Below are 24,419 nucleotides of genomic sequence, written 5' to 3' on the forward strand. Positions count from 1 at the left end.
TAAGGGCCTGAGCTACAACGCTCTAAAGGTGCAGATCTCGGCCATATCAGCCCTTACCGATAATAGATGGGCCTTCCACCCGTTGATTAAACCGTTTATTACGGCAGTCTTAAAGATAAGACCACCAATAAAGTCAGTCTTCCCCAAGTGGGACCTACCCCTGGTACTAAATTACTTGTCAGGGGCTGCTTTCGAACCGCTACAATTCCTGTAGCGGTTCGAAAGCAGCCCCTGACAAGTAATTTAGTACCAGGGGTAGGTCCCACTTGGGGAAGACTGACTTTATTGGTGGTCTTATCTTTAAGACTGCCGTAATAAACGGTTTAATCAACGGGTGGAAGGCCCATCTACGGGTGGAAGGCCCATCTATATGGAGTCTTACCCTGAAGTCGGTATTCCTGGTAGCCATCACTTCAGCCCGTAGGGTCTCGGAGTTACATTCCCTAAGCTGTGAAGAACCCTACACAGTATTCTTTAATGACCGGGTACAGCTGAGACCGGTGGACGGGTTTTTGCCAAAGGTCACAACACCTTTTCACTTGAATCAAGAGTGGTCACTACCAGTGTTCCAGGAGGACGATGCATCACAGTTGCACACCTTGGATGTGGCGAGGTCTCTAAAGGCCTATATAGAAAGGACAAAGGAGTTCAGGAAGTCTGAAAGATTATTCATCGTCCCAATGGGATACAGGAAAGGCCAGGCGGCCTCAGCTCGGACGATATCCTCCTGGCTCGTGAGGACGATTCAGCAGGCACACCGGGCTATCAATGTGCAGCCACCGGAGGAGATCAGGGCGCATTCGACCAGGGGTGTCTCTGCGTCATGGGCAGCGTTCGCTCGAGTGTCACCTGCGAAGATCTGCCAAGCGGCCAACTGGGCTTCCATTAATACTTTTGTGACACACTATAGAGTTAATGTTTCGGCACCCACTTCAGTGGAGTTCGGGAGAGCGGTTATCTCCTCTTGTTTGGCTAAGGCTAAATAAATTTCTGTTATAGAAAACTGCATCTATGTTCCCTCCCTTATTAATTCTTCTAGTTAGATCCCAATGTGCTGCCATGGAGGCATAAGGAAAGCGGAAAATTGTATACTTACCTATCGGTAATTTTCCTTTCCTGATGCATCCATGGCAGCACATGGATCCCACCCGATACATTCGGTGAGTCAATAGTTACAAAAGCAGGGTTCTCTGCAGGCAAAAGCTACTTAAATAATCATTCGTCCAATGGGGTTGTGGGGGCGGGGCCACTACCCAATGTGCTGCCATGGATGCATCAGGAAAGGAAAATTACCGATAGGTAAGTATACAATTTTCCGCTTTTTAGTCGAGAAATATATATATTTACATAGAAAGAAGGACAAATGAGGAGGAAAGAGGGACACAGGGCTCCCAAAGAGGGACTGTCTCTCTGAAAGAGGGACAGTTGGGAGCTATGCAGGTGTCGCATGGTAAATACACTTGCGGTGACAATTGGAATAGATGCCGTATACCAGGGGAGGCGAGGCAATCCCTTGCCAACGTTTCTCCACACGATATGTGTCTCAGTCTGTGTTTTAATGCAGATCATTTTTTTTACAGTAGCCAGTGATTTTCAATGAGGAATCACATGCGCTGTGCGGGAAAGTAGTGCGGGTTGTATCTTTTTCTTAAGGCAGGGGATCACACTATCACGATGGTAAAAGCATGCGTTTGTATGCTCCTGCGTTTTTCTGCATGCATTTGAGGTTTTGTCCAATGGGCTCTATTCACAATCATTTTCCGCATGCGGAAATGCACTTGCGGTAAATTCCTGACTGAAATGAGACCATCTTGACATTCACAAAATTGCATGCATGAACATTTACCGCATGCGTAAAATTTTACGCATTAATTATCCGCATGCGTAAAAAATGCGGTAAAAGTCCGCAAAAGTCGGTAGTTCCGGCAAAAAAATCTAATTTCACACAAAAAGGGGCGCATTATTTCTGACTTAACTACCGATTTTTTTTATCACCTACTAGTACTTGGGGATATATTTCGCTTCCCATTGACTTAAATGGAGTCTGGAGCCTTGAGTGCCGTGTTTGCTGAACTTTCATTATTTTTTTTGGACAAGTTTTTTTATGCCACTTTTTTTCCGCATGGTCTCCGCATGTTTACTATGTAATTACGCAGGTTTCCCCCAAAAATTTTACGCATTATTCCCACATGCGGGAAACATGCGGAACATTTTTAGTGAATGGGCTCTATTCATAAAAAACTTGTGGCGTAAATACTCGTAGAGGTAAAATACCGCAGCGGTATTTTACACTTCTGGGTGGTCATTCAAAAAAATCTTGAAAGCTGCGATGCAAGAGCGGAGATCTCCCGCTGAAAGCTGGCGGTAAGCTGTCGGAAGGCATGCGGAAACACTTCAGCCGGCAGAGTCCCTCCGTGCACTGCTCTCTCTGGGAGGTCTGTCCCATTCACTTGTATGTAATCCGCAAAATCAGAGGAAACGGTATTTCCCGTCCACATACCGCTTCCTCTAATCTTTATGAATGGCCATTTTGTTACTTTTTTCTAGATAAATCTAGAAAAACACTGGAGAAGGCGGAAATTTCTCGCTCTGCTGGGGGATTGTAGATTTTCATACGGGAACAGCTTTTATGAATGCCCACTTTGCTAAATGGACGTGAAAATCTGCTTTTTTGAGCGGAAAACTTGCGGTAAGGTTTTATGAATAGAGCCCAATGTGAGAAAAAATGCAGAAATTGGGCTCTATTCATAAAACCTTACCGCAAGTTTTCCGCTCAAAACAGCGGATTTTCACGTCCATTTAGCAAAGTGGGCATTCATAAAAGCTGTTCCCGTATGAAAATCTACAATCCCCCAGCAGAGCGAGACATTTCCGCCTTCTCCAGTGTTTTTCTAGATTTATCTAGAAAAAAGTAACAAAATGGCCATTCATAAAGATTAGAGGAAGCGGTATGTGGATGGGAAATACCGCTTCCTCTGATTTTGCGGATTACATACAAGTGAATGGGACAGACCTCCCAGAGAGAGCAGTGCACGGAGGGACTCTGCCGGCTGAAGTGTTTCCGCATGCCTTCCGACAGCTTACCGCCAGCTTTCAGCGGGAGATCTCCGCTCTTGCATCGCAGCTTTCAAGATTTTTTTGAATGACCACCCAGAAGTGTAAAATACCGCTGCGGTATTTTACCTCTACGAGTATTTACGCCACAAGTTTTTTATGAATAGAGCCCATTATCACTGGCGGTAATATAGGGTATCATTCATAAAGCATTTCCGCATGCGGAAATGCTTAACACCGGTGACTTTCCCGACCACTCAGCATAAGCCCCATTCATAAAGGCTCTTTCCGCATGAAAAGGTGACAGAGCGATACATTTCCGCCTTGTGCGGAGTTTTTCTAGATTAATCTAGAAAAAGTAACAAACACATCCATTCATAAAGATTAGAGCAAGCGGTATCCGGAAGGAAAATACCGCTTGCTCGACAGTAGCGATAGGCGGGCGGAATACATATAAATGAATGGGAGGGACCTCCCAAGCAGCATCAGACAGAGCAGCGCAGGGAGGGAATCGGGCAGCTTTTAAGTTTCCGCATGTCTTCCGCCACGCTGCCGCCAGCTTCCTCCAGAAAACCTCCGCACTTCTTCCGCAACAGGCAGACTTCTTTATGAATGGCCACCCAGAAGTCTTAATTACCGGTTGCGGAGAAGAACGGTGTTTTCCCGCACTACCGACAGCCTGTTTATGAATGATACCCATAGTGGTAAAAAATCTCTTACCGCATGTGTGATTGTGAATAGAGCCCATGTGTCTGCATATCAAATTAGCAAGGGTTAACTTTCTAACGAGATGAGATTGAATTCTGTGCAATGGAACTCCAGCAATAAGGCCTCTTTTCCATGAACTGTTGAGCTGGGTGCTCCGCAAGCAGTTGCCAGGCAGCAATAAGCAGTTATCATGCAGGAACAAGCAGTTTCCAGGCAGCAGTGAGCAGTTGTGAGAGTTTGAGTGGCATTTCACTGCCTAACAACAGTTTGTGGAAAAGAGGCCTAAGTGCAGCATTATGCACATTTTTGCAGCTTGAAAATGAACCAATCAAATACTGCTGAGATGAAATTTGTTCCATTTTCAAGATGCAAACATATGCATACAACATTTGCATAATCCTGCATCTCGTCAAAGTTATTTGAGGCCTCTTTTCCACAAACTGTTGAGCTGTGTGCTCAGCAAGCAGTTGCCAGGCAGCAGTGAGCAGTTACCAGGCAGCAGTGAGCATTTGTGAGAGTTTGAGAGGCATTTCACTGCCTATCCACAGTTCGTGGAAAAGAGACCTGAATCTCTTTGATCATCCCTATCCAGCAGCAGCACAGGTGGGGCTGGTTTCCATAATTGGGAGGGCGTGGTGGAGGAATTAGCAGCCAGTATAAAGTCTTGCACTGTGCTTGTTGGATTTATGTCTCTCTGGTAATCACAATGGGTTCTTGGAAGGGATTTGATTGCTTGGTTATGATACTTTTGGCCTGCGGCTTTGCAGCATGCCAACGCTTCCCTCAGGCTTGGTATCGCCAACAGCCTGACTCTGTGCGGCAGCCAAGCTCCCGAACTGGCTGGGGCTCTGTTAGAGGCTTGCCTGAGTTCTCTAGGCAATTGTCTATATCCTCTCTCAGCCCCATTAGTGTGATGTGCCAGGAGGCCCAAATGGTGGTGACTGTCCAGAAAGATCTGTATGGGACTGGAAAACTAATAAAGGCTGCTGACCTCACCTTGGGAACCCCACCATGCAAATTCTCCTCTGAAGATGGTGTAAGTGTGGTCTTCCAGAATAACCTGCAGGACTGTGGAAGCCAGTCTCAGGTGAGTGATGCTTCCCAGTTGTGTAGCTAGAGATCATGGGGCCCCATAGCAAAAACTTTTCTGGGGTCCTCAGATGGAGGCACTTTTAAGTGTTGCCACCTGCTTCTACCCTATGAATATAAGTAAGGAGTGAACATTCTAATCATGTTTTTGCAAAAATAAGTACTTTATTTTGACAAGTGAAAATATGCTAGAATAATCTAGTGGGTTTTTTGCTTTAATTTTTGCCTAAAAAGTTAAACAATTTTTAGTTTTAGAGGGTTTTTGCTTTCTGTAATGCCTAATATAGGGAGAGGAGAAATTATTTCCTATAAATCATGTCTTTGCACAAAGCACATTTTGAATATGGCAGCTATTTTTGAAATTTACTATTTAGTCAAAATATGGCACTTGGTTTTTAAACTTGCTGTTTGGGTGAAAACATGGAAAATGTTGCAAATTTTTGTGGAAGAAATGCAAAATGGCTTTTTTTTTTTTTTTTTTTTTTAATGTAATTTGCAAGCAACACTGATGTATGAGTAATTTATATTATCATGCAATCCAAAACTGCACTTAGTTCATGGGCACTGAGACAACGCAAGGCACAGTGGAGAAAAGCAAAAAGGTTCATGGTATGTACATTAACCACTTAAGGACCAGGGGATTTTGGAATGATCGGTGCTGCGTGGGCTCTACAGCCCGCAGCACCGATCAGGTAAAAGGCAGGGCGATCAGACTTCCCCCTCCCCCCCCCCCCCCTTTTTTTCCCCACTAGGGGGATGTCCTGCGAGGGGGGGGTCTGATCGCCGCCGGCTACTTTTGATTTGCGGGGGGGCTCCTCAAAGCCCCCCTCTGCAGTGTTTTCCGGGCTCCCTCCGCTTACCTCCCTCTCCCATGTCCTCTGTGCGGCGCAGGACGGATATCCGTCCTGCGCCTGATAGAATAGGCTTCTGCCTATCAGATGCTGGCGATCCCCGGCCAATCAGAGGCCGGGGATCGCTGATCCACGTCACGGCGCTGCTGCGCAGCAGCGCCGTGTGATGTAAACAGCGGGGATTCCTTCCCCGCATGTTTACATTATGCGTGTGAGCCGCGATCGGCGGCTCGCACACTGTTCACGGAGGCAGTCTCCGTGAACTGGCATGGAACGGCCGCTCGATGCTATACTACTAACGACCCGCCGACGCCTATGGGCGTTAGGCGGTGGTTAATGAGACACTGAAGCGAGACTAAATCTCGCTTCAGGTCTTATATATAGCAGGGGCACGTGTGCCCCTGCTAAAACGCCGCTATCCCGCGGCTTAACGGGGGTCCCTTCACCCCCAACCCACCCCCCGCAAAAGTTGGTCGGAAAATGGTCGCTCGTATTCTTCTTCTTCCTGGAGGCAGGGCTAACGGCTGCAGCCCTGCCTCCAGTCGCGTCTATCAGATGCGCATCGCCGCTTCTCCCCCGCCCCTCTCAGTGAAGGAAGACTGAGGGGCGGGGGAGAGGCGGAGATATGCGTCTGACAGACGCGCATGGGGCAGGGCTGCGGCGGTTAGCCCTGCCCTAACCAGGAAGCGCTCCCCCGCTGCACGGAGGGGGTTTGGGGGGATAGGGACCCCCGTTAAGCCACGCTATAGCGGCGTTTTAGCAGGAGCACGCATGCCCCTGCTAGCTATGAGGTCTGAAGCGAGATCTATTCTCGCTTCAGACTCTCTTTAAGTACCCACTGGGCACCCTATGCTCCAGGGCCCCATAGCAGCTGCTATTGCTATGCCCCCGTGGTAGTTCTCTAAGTGGGGCTTGTTTCTTTACAAACTGGCTTTGCTATGAGTTGATGATGCTTTTTAGGACAAGTGAGAAGCATATGGAGGCTGCCATAATTCCTTTTAATCAATGCACATTGCCTGGCAGTCTTGAGTATTTTGTGCCTCTAATACTTTTAGCCAAATCCTGAGTAAGTTTGCAGATCTTTCTGACAAGATTTGCTGGAGGCTTGTTTCCGGTGGCTGATTCACTGACCAGAAAGATCAGGACAGCCAGGCAACTGGTGTTTAAAAGGAAATTAATAATGCAGCCTCCATATGGTCTCGCCTTGGGTTCCTTTTTTAAACTTTTATAAACTGAGGATTTGGTCAAAGATGGACAATTGGTAATTTCGTACTAAAGTTTGGGTTCCCCACAGATGGATGCAAATTATGTGATCTACTCCACAAGCCTCTCCTATAAACCATCTGCATCCAGGAACTCTCCCATCGTCCGCACAAACAGTGCCACAGTCTCCATCCAGTGCTACTACCCCCGGTGAGTGTTGTCCAGGGTGGACAGGTCCCCTATGAACCCAAGACTAGTCACTTGTCTTGGGGTCAGGGTGTTGCATGTTATGTACCCTACATTTTAGAGAACTACAGGCTTTATACAACAATCTCTTTCCTCTTGTCTAGACATGGTAATGTCAGCAGCGATGCCATCAAACCAACATGGCTGCCATTTAGCAGTACTGTGAGCTCAGAAGAGAAACTGTCCTTCTCGTTGCGGTTGATGACTGGTATGTTCATATGGGGAAAGGGGAGTGCGTCAGCTGTAAGTTCTGTTTGGGAGGGTCTGGCTATATTCTCAGCATTGCAGAGAAAATGGTTTCCACTAGGCAGCAATATTCAATGAGTTGCTGGCATCATTGGCATGCAGTATAGAACTGTACTATCAAGCAGTGCCCTAATTCTAAGCTGCATTAGTTCTGCATGCAATGCAAGCTGAAAAAAATGTTCATATCATGAACACCTTATCACTCCTCCAAGTGGCTGAATGTTGCTATCTCTGGGCACATACTTGATTAGCAATATTATGTAAGATTCAATGAAATGGTCATGCATCTAAGATGCACCTGATAAAATTGGTTTTGGGTGGCGTCCCCAGGCGGTGAGAGTACCTGGGATGCCGCACCCCCTCCCATTTATATGGCCTGCTGCTCACAAGTCAATGTTGCTAGCATGTTCCCAAAATCGTTGGGTGATTTTAAACTTGGGTTAGGGTGGGGACCCTGAGAGAAGGCTGCATGTGCTGTCCCTGCAACTATGCTTCGCAGCGTGGAACTGATGTCTCTCAATAAGGCCTCCTTTCCACGGACTGAGCTGTGTGTGCTCAGCAAGCAGTTACCAGGCAGATGTAAGCAGTTATCATGCAGCAACAAACAGTTACCAAGCAGCATTGAGCAGTTGAGTTTGAGGCATTTCACTGCCTATTAACAGTTTGTGGAAAAGGGTAAGGTCCCCTAACAAGTTGAATGTGTAATGCATAGGTTTGCTTCCATTATTTGTATTGTGAGATGCATTAGTTCTTAATGCACCTGCTCTAGTGCTATGAACACAGTTGTGCCTTTGGGAGGCTTATTAGCACTATGCAGTGTTTATCAGGTGCATCTTGGTTAGATGCATGACAATTTCATTGAATCTCTTGTTCTCTTGTTGCATAACATACATGATTAGCCATGGGGGGGGGGGGGGGGGGGGGGAAGAGAGGCTGAACATTGTGGGTCTGCCTAGTTTCTCTTCAACACTGTACAGGTGGGGCTACTGGGTTTTGAGCAGTTCATTATGGACTATGGATAAGGTGCAGGTCAGAAGATGTCCTCCCAACTGTGGTTATCTTGGCAGGTCACTGAGGGGCTTTTTGACATCTAATCATTGTATTGATGTTGCCTGAAACATACCTTGGCAAAGGATATAAATTTTCAATTGCAGGCTTTTTTTTTCTCAAAAGCCTTATATGCCTTAAAGTTGACCCAAATTAAAAAATACACGATTTCAGAACTAAAATCTGTTTTCTAAATTATAATAGCAGCCTTTTTTTCAGCTGCATGATGACAAATATAAAATATTTTATATTTATTGGAGGAACCCCTCCCTTCCATTCAAATTGCCGGGACAAAATACAGCAAACTGGTGGAGTAGGTGGTGTCTAGCAATGGAGGAATTGCTAATGGCTGCCCCAGTATACCCCTAGTTATGGAAAGAGAAGGGTGAAAAGCATGCACTGAAATGCTCATAGGCTTGAAGGAGTGTTTATTTATCTTAGTATGTGTCAGAGTGGTGCAATTAAATATTTTTAATAAAGTTTGGTTCCGCTTTAAGGACACCTGTGAGGGATATGGAGGTTAAGGAAATATGGCAGCCTCCATATCCCAACTCTGCTCAGGTGTTTAATCACATACCCAGAATATAAGTCTCTTCAGCAGGTCAGGTCATGCCTTCAAAATGCATAACATATGTGTAGCTTGTAGCCCAAAATTTGACTGATCCTAGTCTGGATCTCTAGAGACTATTGGCTAAACCTTCATATCTCTGTATGGGTAGGAGATGTTCATAGAATCAAAGCTGAAAACTGTAAATATCTCATCAGCCAGTACATGGGTAGACTTATTATTCCTGTAATAGTTTGGAAAACATAGGTGGTTCCTCACGGCCATCTCTGCCACTGCTTCTCCTAGCTTCTGCTTTTAGTCACATGGTACTTGAGTTGTGGCTGAAGAAAACTGCAATGAGGGATATGGAGGCTGCCATATTTCCTCTTAAACGATACCAGTTGCCCTGCTGGGCTATTTGGCTGCAGTCGTGTCTGAAAGCCATAAACAAGCATGCAGTTAATCTTGTAAGATCTGACAATGTCAAACACCTGATGCTACATGCTTGAAGGCAGGATTGCCAGGCAACTGATATTATTTAAAATGCATATGGCAGCCTCCATAGCCTTTATAGTTGTCCTTTATTGAAGAACTGTAGTGAGAGGTATATGGAGGCTGCCATGCCAATTTCCTTTTAAGCAATGCCAGTTGCCTGGCTAGCCTGCTGATCCTCTGCCTCTAATACTTTTAGCCCTGGAACAAGCATGCAGCAGATCAGGTGTTTCTGACACTGTCAGATCTGACAAGATTAACTGCATGCTTGTTTCTGGTGATTCAGACACTTCTCAGCCAAATAGACCAACAGGCTGCCAGGCAACTGGCATTGTTTAAAAAGAAATATGGCAGCATCCATATACCTCACTTCAGTTGCCCTTTAATGACTACAGTCAAGAGGCCCAGAGGTAGCCATAAGACTTGAGGGCCTCTTATCTAGGGAGTTCCTACTAAAATGAGGTTGTTTGGTTCCTTGCAGAGGACTGGAGCCAAACAAGAGACTCTATATTCTTCTCTCTTGGCGATTCCTTCCACATTGAAGCTTCTGTTGACGTCCAGAACCACCTGCCAATGAGGGTTTCTGTGGACAGCTGTAGAGCAGTGACATCTGATGACCCCAACTCCACCCCACAGTATGACCTCATTGCCTATAACGGGTAAGTGTGTGGGATTTTTTTTTTTTTGGGGGGGGGGGGGGGGAGATTCCTTTGAGCCCAACTCATTTAGAACACATATTGCTTCAATAAATAACAATCCTGTGAAGTACCACACAATGCATTCTGCAGACCACACTTGAGATGTGCAAAACTCGAATGTTCTGTTTCTTTGCATGGAGTTTTGACTTGTACTTTTGCATGTTTCAACTCAGCATAACTGTTTGAAATACATGCTGCATTTGGAAAAAGGCTTCAAGCTGTTCATGAGTAGCAGTGTTCAAAAAGCACCACATACTATCCCTAATGGCAAAACCTCCATTATTTGCTTTAGTGATGGGGATATGGAGGCTGCCATAATTGCTCTTCAAATGCCAATAGCCTGGCAGTCGTGCAGATAAGATATTTTGGCTGCATAATAGTGTCTGAATCAAACTTGAAAATGTGGCTAATGCTTCGTACGGTACTAAACACTAGCCACATTTTTGTACACACTGTAATTTTCCATCAGATTGATGGGTTGATGCAACTTTCCATCAAATCTATTTCCCAACAGGTCCAATCTGATTTTCCATTTGTCTTCTGATCACTTATATAAAGGAGCAATTGGCTATCAGACCTGTTTCTATTTGGACCACCAAGCTGACAGAAAACGGCATTGCGTACTGAGCATAACTTGGCCAGAATTAAATCACAGCACCTGATACTGGTTGTGGGTCAGTAACTGAAAAGTATTTGACATGGGATCAGTGGAATTGGCAGTTGGCACCTTTTTTTTATATTTCTATTTTCATTGGTTTAAAGTAAACATTACCACCAATAACGGGCAATAGTACAGTTTTATATATGAGAAAGCGAACATTAATATGCATACATTAGTATTTGTAACAGCTGTTAAAGAGAACCCGAGGTGGGTTTGAAGAATATTATCTGCATACAGAGGCTGGATCTGCCTATACAGCCCAGCCTCTGTTGCTATCCCAAACCCCCCCAAAGGTCCCCCTGCACTCTGCAATCCCTCATAAATCACAGCCACGCTGCTGACAAACAGCTTGTCAGAGCTGGCTGTGTTAATCTCTATAGTATCAGTCTGCTGCTCTCCCCGCCTCCTGCAGAACTCCAGTCCCCGCCTGCATCCCTTTCCTCCCTGCTGATTGGAGGGAAGGGATAGGGGCAGGGACCGGAGCTATGCAGGAGGCGGGGGAGCAGCTGAGACTGACACTACAGATGTAAACACAGCCGCACAGCACGGCTGTGATTTATGAGGGATTGCAGAGTGCAGGGGGACCTTAGTGGGGTTTGGGATAGCAACAGAGGCTGGGCTGTATAGGCAGATCCAGCCTCTGTATGCAGTTAACATTCTTTAAACACACCTCGGGTTCTCTTTAAACATTTAGCCACTGATCACATAATTGAGAATATGATCATGTTGGTATTTTGGCACCTTATTTTAAAGGTGGCCTTCATATCACTCTTCACTGCATGGTTACTTTACAGCTTGGGTAAAGAGACATTGGATTTAAAGGGACACTGTAGGGGGGTCAGGGGGAAAATGAGTTGAACTTGCCTGGGGCTTCTAATGGTCCCCCACAGACATCCTGTGCCTGCGCAGCCACTCTAATACTCCGGCCCCACCTCTGGCTCACTTCTGTAATTTCAGACTTTAAAGTCTGAAAACCACTGCACCTGCATTGCTGTGTCCTCACTCCCACTGTCACCAGGAGTGTACTGTGCAGGCCCAGTATGGTCTGTGCCTGCGCCATGCACTCCTGGTGACATCAGGGGAAGAGGACACGGCAACAAAGGCACAGTGGTTTTCAGACTTTAAAGTCTGAAATTCCAGAAGTGAACCAGAGGTGGGGCCAGAGAATCGTGCACGGGATGCCTGCGGGGAACCATTAGAAGCCCCAGGTAACTTCAACTCATTTTCCCCAACACCCCCCCCAACAGTATCACTTAAAGTGCCCATGATGTAACACAAGGTGCTGCACCAGAACATTCTGGCCGCCTTTATATTATGCAGTTAACTTCTCTTGTACTAAAAATGGACTTTATAACCAGCAGTGTCTCCAGTCCTAACCTACTTCAGACAAGGGATGGTCAGTGAGGAGGTGCAACTTCCCAAGGTGCCTTTCCCCAAGCACATTTATGCAGTTCAAAATTGGGCCAGTCAAATTTCACAAGGTATTCATGTATCATAAATTTGGGTTTTTTTTTGCACCTCCCTGGCATCCCTACTTCAGACTGGATTCTTGGAACTAGCAACAATGGGATTAGCAGTTTTCAACCTTTAAGCTGAATTTGTAAATTGTGGGTGGGCTAGAGCATAGCTTCCCAACTGTCCCTCTTTGGGGACCCAGTCATTGTTCCTATCGAGGGATAGGGAAGCTGCCATATTTCCTCTTAAACAATACTAGTGACCTGGCTATACTGCTGATCCTCTGCCTCCAATACTTTTAGCCATACATCCTGAAGCACGTAACAATCAGATGCTTGACACTGTCAGATCTGACATAAGCTGCATGCTTGTTTCTGGTGGTTGTCTGACATTACTGCAGCCAAATAGATCAGCAGGGCTGCCAGGCAACTTGTAATTAAAGAAAATATGGTAGCCTCCATATCTTTTATCACTTCAGTTGTCCTTTAAATAGATTTTTCAAATGTCAATATGAAAATTTGAGAATAGAAAGGACCAGTGTGGCTTGAATTGTGAAAGATTTATGGTAGGTGTGGGTGGCTGGGGGCATGGCTTAAGTGTCCCTCTTTCTCAGCAAAAGAATGCAGATGCCAGTCATGTTGCAATGTTTATACTAGGTATAACTTGCCTTCTGTCTTGCATATTGTACATGTAGTTGGTCACTGAATTTTTTTTTTTTTTTTTTCACTGGTAGTAAAAATCTATTCCTAAAGGCATGCAGGGAATGAGCTCAGAGGGACAGTTAGGAAGTGAATCTGTATAATGCATGCTAGTTCCAGGACCCCCCCCCCCCCCCCCCTCCCTTCCTTTCAGCATGACTAGCTGTAAAGGGAATTGATTGCCTGAAACCTTTGTAGTGGTTGAATTCACAATCAGACTGAAGTTTTTTTAAACCCATATCTTCAAACCTCTCAACTAATGGGATTATTTCCTGATCACTACTGCGCAAAATAAATACCATTATATCAGGCGCTCATTGGTTTTACCCATAGATCTAATGCTGGATACACACAATACATTTTTCCACTCGATTAGCTTGGCTTATCTTCTGCCCATTTATCTTACCTTTCCATTCACTTCTATGGGAAATCGAGCAGTAAAAAAAAATCTAATATCAAACATGACTATCAAAACTCATCTATTGAGTGGAAAAACAAAATGGTGTGTAGCCAGCATGATGGCACTGGTGGCTGGTTTAAGTGTTTCAATCTTCTCTACAGATGCCTGGTAGACAGCAAGCTGGAGGACTCTGCTTCAACATTTGTGTCAAGACCACAGCCCAATCGCTTGCAGTTCTTGATAGACTCATTCCAATTTATTGGTGCTCTGGACTATACTGTGAGTAAAATCATCATGCATGGTATACTAAAACTGTCAACCATTAATGGAGATGGGCAATGTGAATTCCTACTTCCAGGTAAAGGGGTGCCTTAAGACATAAGTACACCGCTAAAGGTACATACATGCATCTATTTCTGAACAACTTGTTGTTCAGTCATTTGAACAGTTTGGCATGTGTATGAACACTCGTTACACTGATAGCAGCAGTTTTTGACTGATCTGCTTGGAAGATCCATGGACTGTCATTCAAACGACAGTACGTCCATACATGTGTACAAATGACTTGTTTGCCACGAATAGACTTTCAAACAAGATCTAGTATATTCTACCAAGTACATTGACCAGTCAAACATGTAGACTGGCATTTCAAATGTTTTGTCATCCAGACTCCTTGTACAATGACAAGTTGTTCAAATGTCCATTTTGAACAATTGGGCATAAAATCAGACATGTATGCACCTTAAGCAAGGGCATAACTGCAGGGGGCTTAGAGCTGTAAGGGTGCCCCAACTACTTCACTCCTTGGGATGGCAGCAGGTGGGCACAGTGTGTGAACATTGGGGGGGGGGGGGGGGGCAACTTTTGTCCAGAACACAGCTGAGTGTCAATGGGAAATGCAAGCTTATTTTTCTGCCTGCAGGTACTGCACTAATATGAGCCAGTGGCATAACTAGGATTATGGGCCCTCATAGCAAAATTTTGATGGGGGCCCTCAGAACTAGGCAGTCTTGAGCAATGCCACCTGCTCCTTCCCTATGGATATGAGTTGATTGGGCAACTGAGATTCTTGTGCAGTGTACACTGTATTGTCCTTGGGCTAACAGACATACCGTAGTCAGAGGGGGAACTAAGGAAAGCTAATAGTGAACACACTAAGTACAACCTGGGCCCCCTCTGCTCCAGGGCCCCATAGCAGTTGCCATGGCTATTGCTACGCCCCCTAGAGCCAGCCTGTCACGGACGGTTGCGGGGCCGCAGGCGCGTCCTGTAACCGCCCGTGAAGAAAAAGCGATCGCACTCAATTCCCTGCATCGATTGCGCTTCAAATCGATACAATCTGGGTTGAGTGTGTAGGGGGAGCTGAAGTCCTTTTCTTAGCAGAGAGAGCACCACCCTAAAGGCTGGATGGCTCTTTTGATATGCTAATGAGCCTGGGCCCAGAGAGTCCCTGGCTTCAAGCTGTGCGGATGGCCCATCCATCAGATATAAGGTGACACCTAGCTGATCTCATGTAGATGTTAATTAACCAAGGGGTGATCAGGATGCCTAGGTGCAGGCAGGCTACAAATCTCCGGGAGGTCTTGACACCTTGCTCACTGGTAAAGATCAAAGGGAAGTCAGCTGTTAGCAGCTAGAACACATCCTGAATAAACCTGAGTCTCATAGCATAATCCATAACTTCCCAGATCTGTCATATTTCTGGGGTTCCTGAGATGGCAGCTTCGCCAAACGTGGGGGAAGTGTAGCATGAGCCCCGGTGCTGGTTCTGAGGAAGTTTCAGAACATTCTGAGGTAAGGACTGCCAGTTAGGCAGTTTGAAAATGCCCTGATGATACCACAGGGGTCCCACCCCTCATGTCTGGTATCAGGGCGCTGGGTAAATCGAGACAGACCTGAAAATGTTAATAAATCTGCCCTGACCTGTACGGTTCTGTGAGATAGAGCCCATATATGAGTAGATATGATTTCTAGCCCCCAGGACAAGGGGAGGGCTCATCTCATCTTCTAAGGGGGTGTATGGCTCCCCGCCCTCACTCCCTCCTACTGAAGCAGGGGCATAAGAATGGCAGAGGACCCAAACTCAGTGTCCTCCACACTGAAACATCTTGAAATCATCAGATGCCAGCTTGAGGATATGCTGGCATCCACCTGGTCTGAGCTCTGAACTCAAATTGAAACCCAGAACTCTGTTTTCCCACAAAGGACATCTTTCCAGGAACTAAGTATTTTTCTCCCTTTTATTTTTTTATACTGGCTATTACTGTCTTAATTGTGATTTTAATAATTGTCTGTATATATTAATTATTTATATTGCGTGAATAAACGACTTTCTCCAAGTCATTCACTGTCCGCTACCCTGCTTATCAGCACACGCAGAACTGATCCCAGGTCTCTGAAGATACGCTACTGTTTGTTTGTTGTTGGCTAGACAGAATACCGTGTGTTTAACCGTTTTATTCGCAGGACTAGTCAGTCAGTTAGTGGGCTCCACGGTCCCATGGTAACCGCGGTGGTGGCAGTTTACTCTGAACCAGTAGGTGACGTTGTAATTACCCGTGTCTCACAGGCTCCCTTCTGAGTTGTCTGCGGCTAATTCTTAACGGTTCCTGCGCATTGACTGCGACCAGAGTTAGCACGATCTGTGCGCTGGCACCGTTTAGAAGGCTAAGTGCGGTCAGCCACTAGGGCTCCTGTGACACAGCCCATTGTTTTTTTTTTTTTTTGTTTTGTTTTTTTTTTAAACAGGCTGTCAAGTGTTTCTGCATATACTCAATTCTCTTCCTCGACCTTTCAGCAGCTTTTGACACAGTAGATCATCCCCTACTCCTCCAGTCCATGGGCATTCATGATCTTGCCCTGTCCTGGCTTTCATCCTACCTCTGAAACCGCTCCTTCATGACCGCCTTCAATGAGTCCTCGTCCACCCCCAACCACCTCTCGGTGGGAGTCCCCCCCCCAAGGTTCGGTCCTTGGCCCCCTACTGTTCACCCTATACACATCCTCCATTGGCAAGGTTATCTCCTCCATGGGTTTTAACTATCTGTATGCAGATGACACCCAGATCTACCTCCATACCCCTGACATATCCACCACTACCATGGACAAGGTCTTCTCCTGTCCGTCAGTCATCTCCTCCTGGATGTCTTCTAGGTTCCTGAAACTAAACCTTGACAAAACGGAATTTATGATCTTCCCACCCCGGACATCCATAAACCTCCCAGATGTGCATGTCACTGTTAACCACACTACCATTCACCCTAACTCTCAAGCCCGCTGTCTGGGTGTCACCCTGGACTCCGCACTCTCCTTCACTCTCTCCTTCACTCCCCACAATCAAAACCTTACAAAGTCCTGCAACTTCCACCTTCGTCACATCTGTAAGATTCGCCCTTTCCTGACCTCTGCCACCACCAAACTCCTCATCCATGCCCTCATAATTTCCTGCCTTGACTACTGCAATGCCCTGCTGTCTGGTCTCCCTATGACCCGAACAGCCCCACTGCAGTCCATCATGAATGCGGCAGCCAGAATTATCCACTGCTCCCATCGCTCCACCATGGCGAATCCCCTCCTTAAAATCCCTCCACTGGCTTCCTATCCAGTCCAGAATCAGATTCAAGATGCTGTCCGAGTAAGATCGGAACTGTAGGTTGGACAGGTTTTTTGGACAGGTTTTGTGGACAGATTTGTAGGTCAGAGGTACACACCTAGCCGCTCAGTCCGCTTTTCCAAAGAACTTCGCCTAACCACCCCCTACATCACCCAGTCCCATGCACGCCTCCAGGACTTCTCAAGAGCTGCTCCAACACTATGGAACTCCCTACCTCCACCCATTAGGGCAGCCCCCTCCAACATCTTCAAGAAAGCCCTCAAAACTCACCTTTTTCACTCTGGCCTACTACCCCTCACGTGCTCTAAACCTACAGCTGAACTCTGGTCTCCTACCTCTCGTGTCCCTACCTCTCCCTTTACATTGAAAGCCTTTGGGCAGGGTCCTCCTCCTGTGTCCAACCTGATCATGCACCTCCATTACTGTGAACCCAAAGGACCATCTAGGCTAGGCATCTGAGTGAACCTAACTTGCCTAATTTCCATGCTCCCCCCCCCCCCCCCCCCCCCCCCTCCAGTGACTGACTAAGCATTACCTTGTGCTGCATGATCTGGTCTTGTATTCAGGTATTGTCATTTCGCTGTATGTCACCCCTAAATATGTGTCCCTATTGTCCAGCACTGCATAATGTTAGCGCTTTATAAATACAATAAATCTGGGCAACCCCTAAAGAGTGACTCCTGACCAAGTAACATTCCAGGTCTCCGACATTCTCTCCAATCTTTAGCCTGACTCGCTAATCGTAGACCATAAAACTTGGGTAGCGGACAGTTTTTGAACTTCTAGTTCAGTGTATGGGTACATCAGTCATTCAGCAGAGACACTCCATAGTTCATAGTATTGTTGGAATCGGTCTAGAGTTTCTCATCAGGTTGTCTTTAGTTCAGAAGGGCTTTAATGCAAGTTGCGTATTCAAATGCACTTTCAGATTGGCCCACTTGCATGTTGGAACTGACACATCAACCATCTCTCACCATTTTTATTCTAGGTTTATATCTTCTGCACTCTGAAGGCTGTGCCACTCACCCAAGCTCCAGACCCAACAAACAAGGCCTGCTCCTTCAGCAAAAGCAGTAACACGTAAGCTATTATAACACTGTAGCTCACTGGGTAAAACTGCTGCACTATACAGGAATCTGAATACTTGTGCAAAGGCAGTCTATGGTGGAACTTCATGAACTATCAAGTGCACATACCTGTAGTCCTGTATCTTGTGTGCAACACATTATGCACTCCAGTTGGTCAGCATCTGGTCTATAACTGGGGATGGTCAATGGGATGTTAATATCAAGTTTATGCAAATTGTTTAATCAGTCAAGTGCAAGACAAGCGCCACCAATAGAAAATCTATTTTCCTAGTGGTGGTCCTGCGCTGAATTCCTGATTGCAGTGTGGAGACTGAACTGAGCACACAACTCCTATACATGGCTGCTTCTGCTCTCGTAGGCAAACCTTTTTATGCCACTTAGAATAACTGATCATTCGAGCAGTGAAAAATGATCAAGCAGGAGTTCTGACATGTCGTCCATCGAGCCATCTAAATGGCTCAAACCATGTATTCCCAGCATAAGATCTGATCTACAATCTGATTTTTCCAGTTGATATTTACTGCTGTCAGGTGCAGCTCTAGAGAAGGCTTGTGTTTCAAAGCCAGTAGAAATAGCTAGTCTCCAGAATGCTCAGAGGATCCCACATGGCTAAAAGGCCTAGTCTTAACATCACTAGGAGGTCAGACTATTTAACTTTCTACAGTTCAACTAACATCTGTCTTGTGGGTGTCTTTACTGTCCAACACCCAGTCAGTGGAATCTTATTGCATGCTGCTAAATATAGCTGCTAAAGGTAGCCTTAGAGGGATGTGGAGGCTGCCATATTTCTTTTTAAACTACTTGCCTGCTCCACGCCAATTGGCATGAGCAGCCCCAGGACTGCTCCATGGCTGTCTATGGGGCTAGCAGATCGCAGGCTGCGCACGCATCTCCTGCTCAGGTGGAGCTCCACCCTACCTTCAGTCTCCGAGCAGCAATCGCTGCTTGGAGACTTAGACAGTGAAACCGCCATCTTATTAATTTGTACACCGCTGCAATCTGCAGCAGCACTGTACTGGAGACAGTCGTGTGACATGGCTGTCCCCTGGGACACAGGGAAGAAATCTGCTGTGATATCACAACTGATTGGCTGGTGGAGGGAGGGTAGTAATGTTAGAAGTATATTAAATATTTATAAAAGACAAACAGACCCCAAGCTCTGTTGGAGGGGGAAATCACTTGTGCGCTGAGTTGTAAGGCCCTGCAGCTTGGCCTTAAAGCTGCAGTGGCCTATTTAACTAAAAAATGGCCTGGTCACTGGGGGTTAACACTGCAGTCCTCAAGTGGTTGTCAGTTACTTGATGGGGCTTTTTTTTTTTTTGTTAAACCATGGAACAAGCATATGGCTAATAGAGTAAAACCTGAGTCAATAACTGATCTGCTGCATGCTTGTTCAGGGTCTATGGCTAAAAATTAGACACAGGCTCCAGGACTTCCAGGCAACTGGTATTGTTAAACTGGAAATGTCAGCCTCCATATCCCCCTCGCCTTGGGTTCATTGTAATTTGAGAAGCTTAACATGAATTGAGTGCTTTACAATGGTGCTGGCCAGCCAAACATGTCTTAAAACAAACTCCTCTAACATGAGCTTGGCAAGGGAGTAGTTAACATACAAATATGAGTTGTTGCTCTTTATGCAGTTTCAATAATGGACCAATTCCTGCCAAGGTAGAAATCAATTTTCACGCTACAGACTGTGGAATTTACATCTCATTGACTATCCCTACCAGTTGCACCTTCATGTTTGACTCTTGCTATCCAGTGCTACCCCACCCTTATCCACTGCCTTTATTTCAGGTGGTCTGCAGTTGAGGGAGCTGCTAACATCTGCAGCTGCTGTGACTCTGGAAATTGTGATGTGACATCCCAAGCTAGGAGACTGAGACCAGGATCTAGACGCCAGTGGAAGAGGGACAATGAGGCTGGTAAGCTAGCACCTGCAGCATCACAGTGCCCATTGCTGCACTCCTTGGGATACTCACTAAGGATAAGCGGGCAAATCTTGACCATGTTTCCACAGCCAGTTTCACTTGGCAAAAATCAGCCACATAGACTTCAATGAAGAAAATAGTTTGGGCAATTTTGCATACCTAAAACTCACATTCCTTCTAGTAGAAGCCCACTGCAGCTTTCCCCATATAACTATAAAGCCTAATAAGGCTATCACACCCATAGCTGCCTATGCACAAAATCCTGGCTGTATGGGTTTTTAGATCCTCCATAATGCCTGCCTATCAGGAGCAAATCTCCCCTCCCATATGCAACCAAGGTGTCAAAGTCCCTTCACTCTTTATGACAAGAGGGCTAAAGACCCATCCACATAAGACAAAACTTGGGCAATAACTGCCTCTGTCAAATTGGCATGTGTATGGTCTGTCTCCCTTAGCTGAATTGATACAAATGGATTGCTAGCCAAGTGATGGGGAAGGTGTTCCCTGTCCTAACGCATTCCTCAAAAGCAATAGGTCTCCACAGCCTCAGCCCTGAAATATCCAAGGGATTGGATCCCATCCCGTCAGCAAACTGTGTATATGGGCCTTGGCATATTTCAGCTGCACATAAGGCCTGTAGTAGCACATGCTGAAATGGCAGCTTTTATTGTAAGGAACAAGTTGGCTACAAAATATTTGTTGCCGTAGCTAGATTTATGGCTACCTTAACTTATCTAAAGCTGGTGTCTCACTGAAATGCAAAATGGGCCAAAATTGAACACTGAGACCAAGTTGTGGGCAAACCTTAATGTCTAGTAGCCACTCTCCCGAAAAGGAACGCGCACACATGCCTGAGTTCTTCAAATGATGAGGTGGCCATTCTGATGAGCTTCCCATGTAGTCTGTCAGCAGGCTGAGGCTGGTTTTGACTGATCCGCATCAGCCTGCCAATGGACTGTAGACACAAACTGTCAGAACAGCCGCCCCGCAGGTGGGTCTGATGACCCATCGTTTGAAGAAATCAGGCGTGTGTACACACCTTTAGAAAATTTCCCTCTCCTCCCTCCCCTATACAGCTCCCTTGTGTCTAGTGCCCCCTCCCCATATGGCTTCCCTGGCGATCTAGGGCTTGCCTCCAATATAGAATCCTTGGTGGTCTAGAGTCTGCAAAACATAATGCAAAGTGGGGAAACTGAAGGGCATGGCAATTTAGTGGCTGAGGGCCAGAGAGATGACATGTAGCCTCAGCTTATTGAATCTGCTGGGTTCATGTGCCATGTTCAGATTAAAGGGACACTGTAGGGGGTAGGGGAAAATGAGTTGAACTTACCCGGGGCTTCTAATGGTCCCCCACAGACATCCTGTGCCTGTGCAGCCACTCACCAATGCTCCGGCCCCACCTCCAGGTCACTTCTGAAATGTCACTTTAAAGTCTGAACCACTGTGCCTGCGTTGCCATGTCCTCACTCCTGCTGATGTCAGCAGGAGCATACTGCGCAGGCACAGACCATACTGGGTCAGCGCTGTACACTCCTGGTGACATCATTGTATAAGGGAGAGACAGACTGGCACCAGATGTGGGCACTGGGTTCACTGGATTGCATACCCCATAATCAACGTGCTCTCAAGAGTATACACTTGAGCAATTGACAATGAAGAGACAATGGAGGCACAGTTGAAAAAATAGAAATACCTTTTAATCCACGGTGTGCTGACACACGGGGTACAGTGGGGGTGAGGGGATGCCTGACAGCTGTTTCGCTAAAAAAGCTTCCTCAGAGGCAAAGCTTCCTGGTGACATCAGCAGGAGCAAGGACACGGCAACGCAGGCGCAGTGGTTTTCAGACTTTAAAGACTCCAGAAGTGAGGCGGGGTCAGAGCATAGGTGAGTGGCTGCACAGGATGTCTGTAGGGGACCATTAGAAGCCCCAGGTAAAGTGCTGGTATTCTAAGCATTACTGCACACTGGTCTCAAAATAACATTAGTAATATTGCTTTCTTCCATAGTGGAACAGTCTGAGCAGGAAGTGCAAGTCAAGGCTCTCGGGCCCCTGATTCTCATGGCTCCTCCACAGAACACTGAGGCTCTTGCAGTGCAGACAGACTCCAGAGAACAGGAAGTGAAGCCCTGGATGGCAGCAGCTGTAGGATCTCTGTGGCTAGTGGTGGCAATAGCAGCTGTACTGACTTGGAAACTGCGTGCTAAATCTCATGTGACTAACTTGCAATAAACGGCTAAACAAAACTTCCTGTCTGAGCATTTATTTGAAATGGTTGTGCTTAAAGCGCCACTATCGCAAAAATGTAACCTACATGTAAACATGGATACAAAGTACATTTCTCTCAGAGTTAAATGAGCCATAAATTCTCTCCCATGTTGCGGTCACAGTAGGTAATCTGACAGAACTAACAGGTTTTGGACTAGCCCATTACCTCATGGGGGATTATAAGGGTTGTTTAGTTTCAAAAGCATTTGGTGAATGGCAGATGCTGTCAAACTGCAGTGAGGCTTTCAGGCATCATTGTATAAATATTTCTCAGGGAATGTCTTTATAAAGAATAAGCTTTGATGAAAATCTACCCTCCCCCACCGGGGGGAGATTCTGTCAGATTTCTAACCTACAGTACTGTAAGTAACCTATGAGGTTACTGATAGCTCATTTTACTCTGGAAAAATCATGCTTGTTTACATATGTTAAACTTTAGAATTCATGATGGTGGTCCTCTAAAACTGTTAATATGCAACATGTCCACATTCTTGATAGAAGCTTGTACACTCTAATACACAGCTTGTTCTACATGTGGTTACAGGAGGATGAGCTAAACATGCCAGTATGAAATACATGTAAAAGAACCAAGAGCCCAATATAGTGTAAGCATTCGTAAACTGGTTTATAAAAGGGTACAGAATTATAATCACAAACCAGGATTACCTCTAGGAAACAACTGTATAAGCAGGTGAAATTTTCCTGTCCTCACTCAGGAGTAAGTCTCTCTGTAGACGGGAAGAAAACGGGGTATCCCCCCTCTACCAGGGGTGGATATTAAGTATAGTGTAATAAAGGACAGAGGTGCCAAAAGAATAAAACATTTTAAAAATGCTTAGGAAGTGGTGGGACTTGCCTCCTGCAAGCAGACACAACCAACTGTGTATTCAAGATACAGTAATATTGGTACACTCCAGGCAGTTGTTAAACGAGTCTTGCAGGCCTAAACTCGCTTCATCAGGCAATAGTGTGAGTACACAACAGCAATTTGTCCATCAAGCCATAGTTATATCCATCAAGCCATAGTTATATTGTATTACACAGGCCGACACTTTCCCCAGTGTCAGCAGCTCCATTCTGCTGAATGCAGCTGCTGACTTTGACAAAAAGTCGCCCTGTGTAATACAATATAACTATGGCTTGATGGATATCATTTTAAAGCTCTCTTTCTCCTTTCTGACGACACCTAAATCTTCGCCCTACGCCTTTTAGTTTTCTCTATTTTCGCGATCGAAGCCGCAGCAATTTCAATCGCGAAAATGGCAAACTAAAAGGTGTAGGGCGGCGATTTATATATCATTGGAAAGGGGAGAAAGAGAGCTTTAAAATGATATGCATCTTTCCATAGTTTCTGCACTGCTCGGAGTCCCTTTAAACTGCCCATCCAGCTCTCTATGCCCCAAGGAGTTGACCTTTAGGAAGGGGAGTGTATTCTCAAACCCCTCACAGCATACTGGCACTTCTAGGCTTGTGCCTAATGCTAAATCTTGCACCGTTGGCAGTGCAAAACAACCCACAAATGCACTGCAAAATAGACATGATGCAGTAGTCATAACATGTGCTCCAAAAAACATTCCTCTGCTGTTAATATACATTTTGCATTTATAGACACCCACAAAGTGTTAGTCAGGCTGTCATGAGGAGCTCACAAGGCTGGGATACATGCCACTGTCTATCTGAAGTTCTTGCTGTGTATTTTCCCAGCTTATCAGTATGATCAGCCTGATTGTGCCACCCCTTTAGGCTTACATGTCTAATCATGGATATGCATGTATGTGTAGCATGCATCCAATATTGGCATAGGGACCCTTCAAACAGATTAGTCTTGATGCCAGCAGAGGGTCTAACGCCACATGTGTATGGCTGGATAGTGTACTGGTTAAGGGCAGTGGAGTAGCAATAGGGGTGCCCAGGTAGCAACCACATCAGGGCCCACCCCTCAAACACAGTATTAGTGCTTTATTGGTCCTGTAAAGATCATTTCTATAGTTGATTTGCATAGTAGTGATTGTTTCCCATATCTATCTTGCAACTCTGAAACCATGGTTGTCATTGATTGTGTATAAATTATCTACCATGCTAGGGGGCCCAATGCCCCAATGCTAAACTCACACAGGCCCACAGC

The 24,419-nt window shown here is 45.8% G+C and overlaps 1 protein-coding gene across 3 annotated transcripts in view; it reads left to right on the top strand.

The window, feature by feature from the left end:
• LOC137532218 (zona pellucida sperm-binding protein 3-like) overlaps positions 1-22,272 on the top strand; it is a 60,241-nt gene extending 37,969 nt beyond the window's left edge. For 2 of the 3 annotated variants that reach the window (XM_068252470.1, XM_068252469.1), the window contains exons 2-8: positions 6,997-7,115; positions 7,256-7,359; positions 9,965-10,142; positions 13,557-13,674; positions 17,997-18,088; positions 19,894-20,021; positions 22,035-22,272. In XM_068252470.1, coding sequence (XP_068108571.1) covers positions 6,997-7,115; positions 7,256-7,359; positions 9,965-10,142; positions 13,557-13,674; positions 17,997-18,088; positions 19,894-20,021; positions 22,035-22,258 — 963 coding nt within the window. In that variant the 3' untranslated portion in view covers positions 22,259-22,272. Of the gene's footprint in view, positions 1-4,182; positions 4,850-6,996; positions 7,116-7,255; positions 7,360-9,964; positions 10,143-13,556; positions 13,675-17,996; positions 18,089-19,893; positions 20,022-22,034 lie in introns of those variants that run through there. The other variant, XM_068252468.1, reaches the window with a different exon arrangement.
• Positions 22,273-24,419: the final 2,147 nt, after the last annotated feature.

Source organism: Hyperolius riggenbachi, chromosome 9 (assembly GCF_040937935.1).
Source record: "Hyperolius riggenbachi isolate aHypRig1 chromosome 9, aHypRig1.pri, whole genome shotgun sequence".
Lineage (NCBI taxonomy): Eukaryota > Metazoa > Chordata > Amphibia > Anura > Hyperoliidae > Hyperolius > Hyperolius riggenbachi.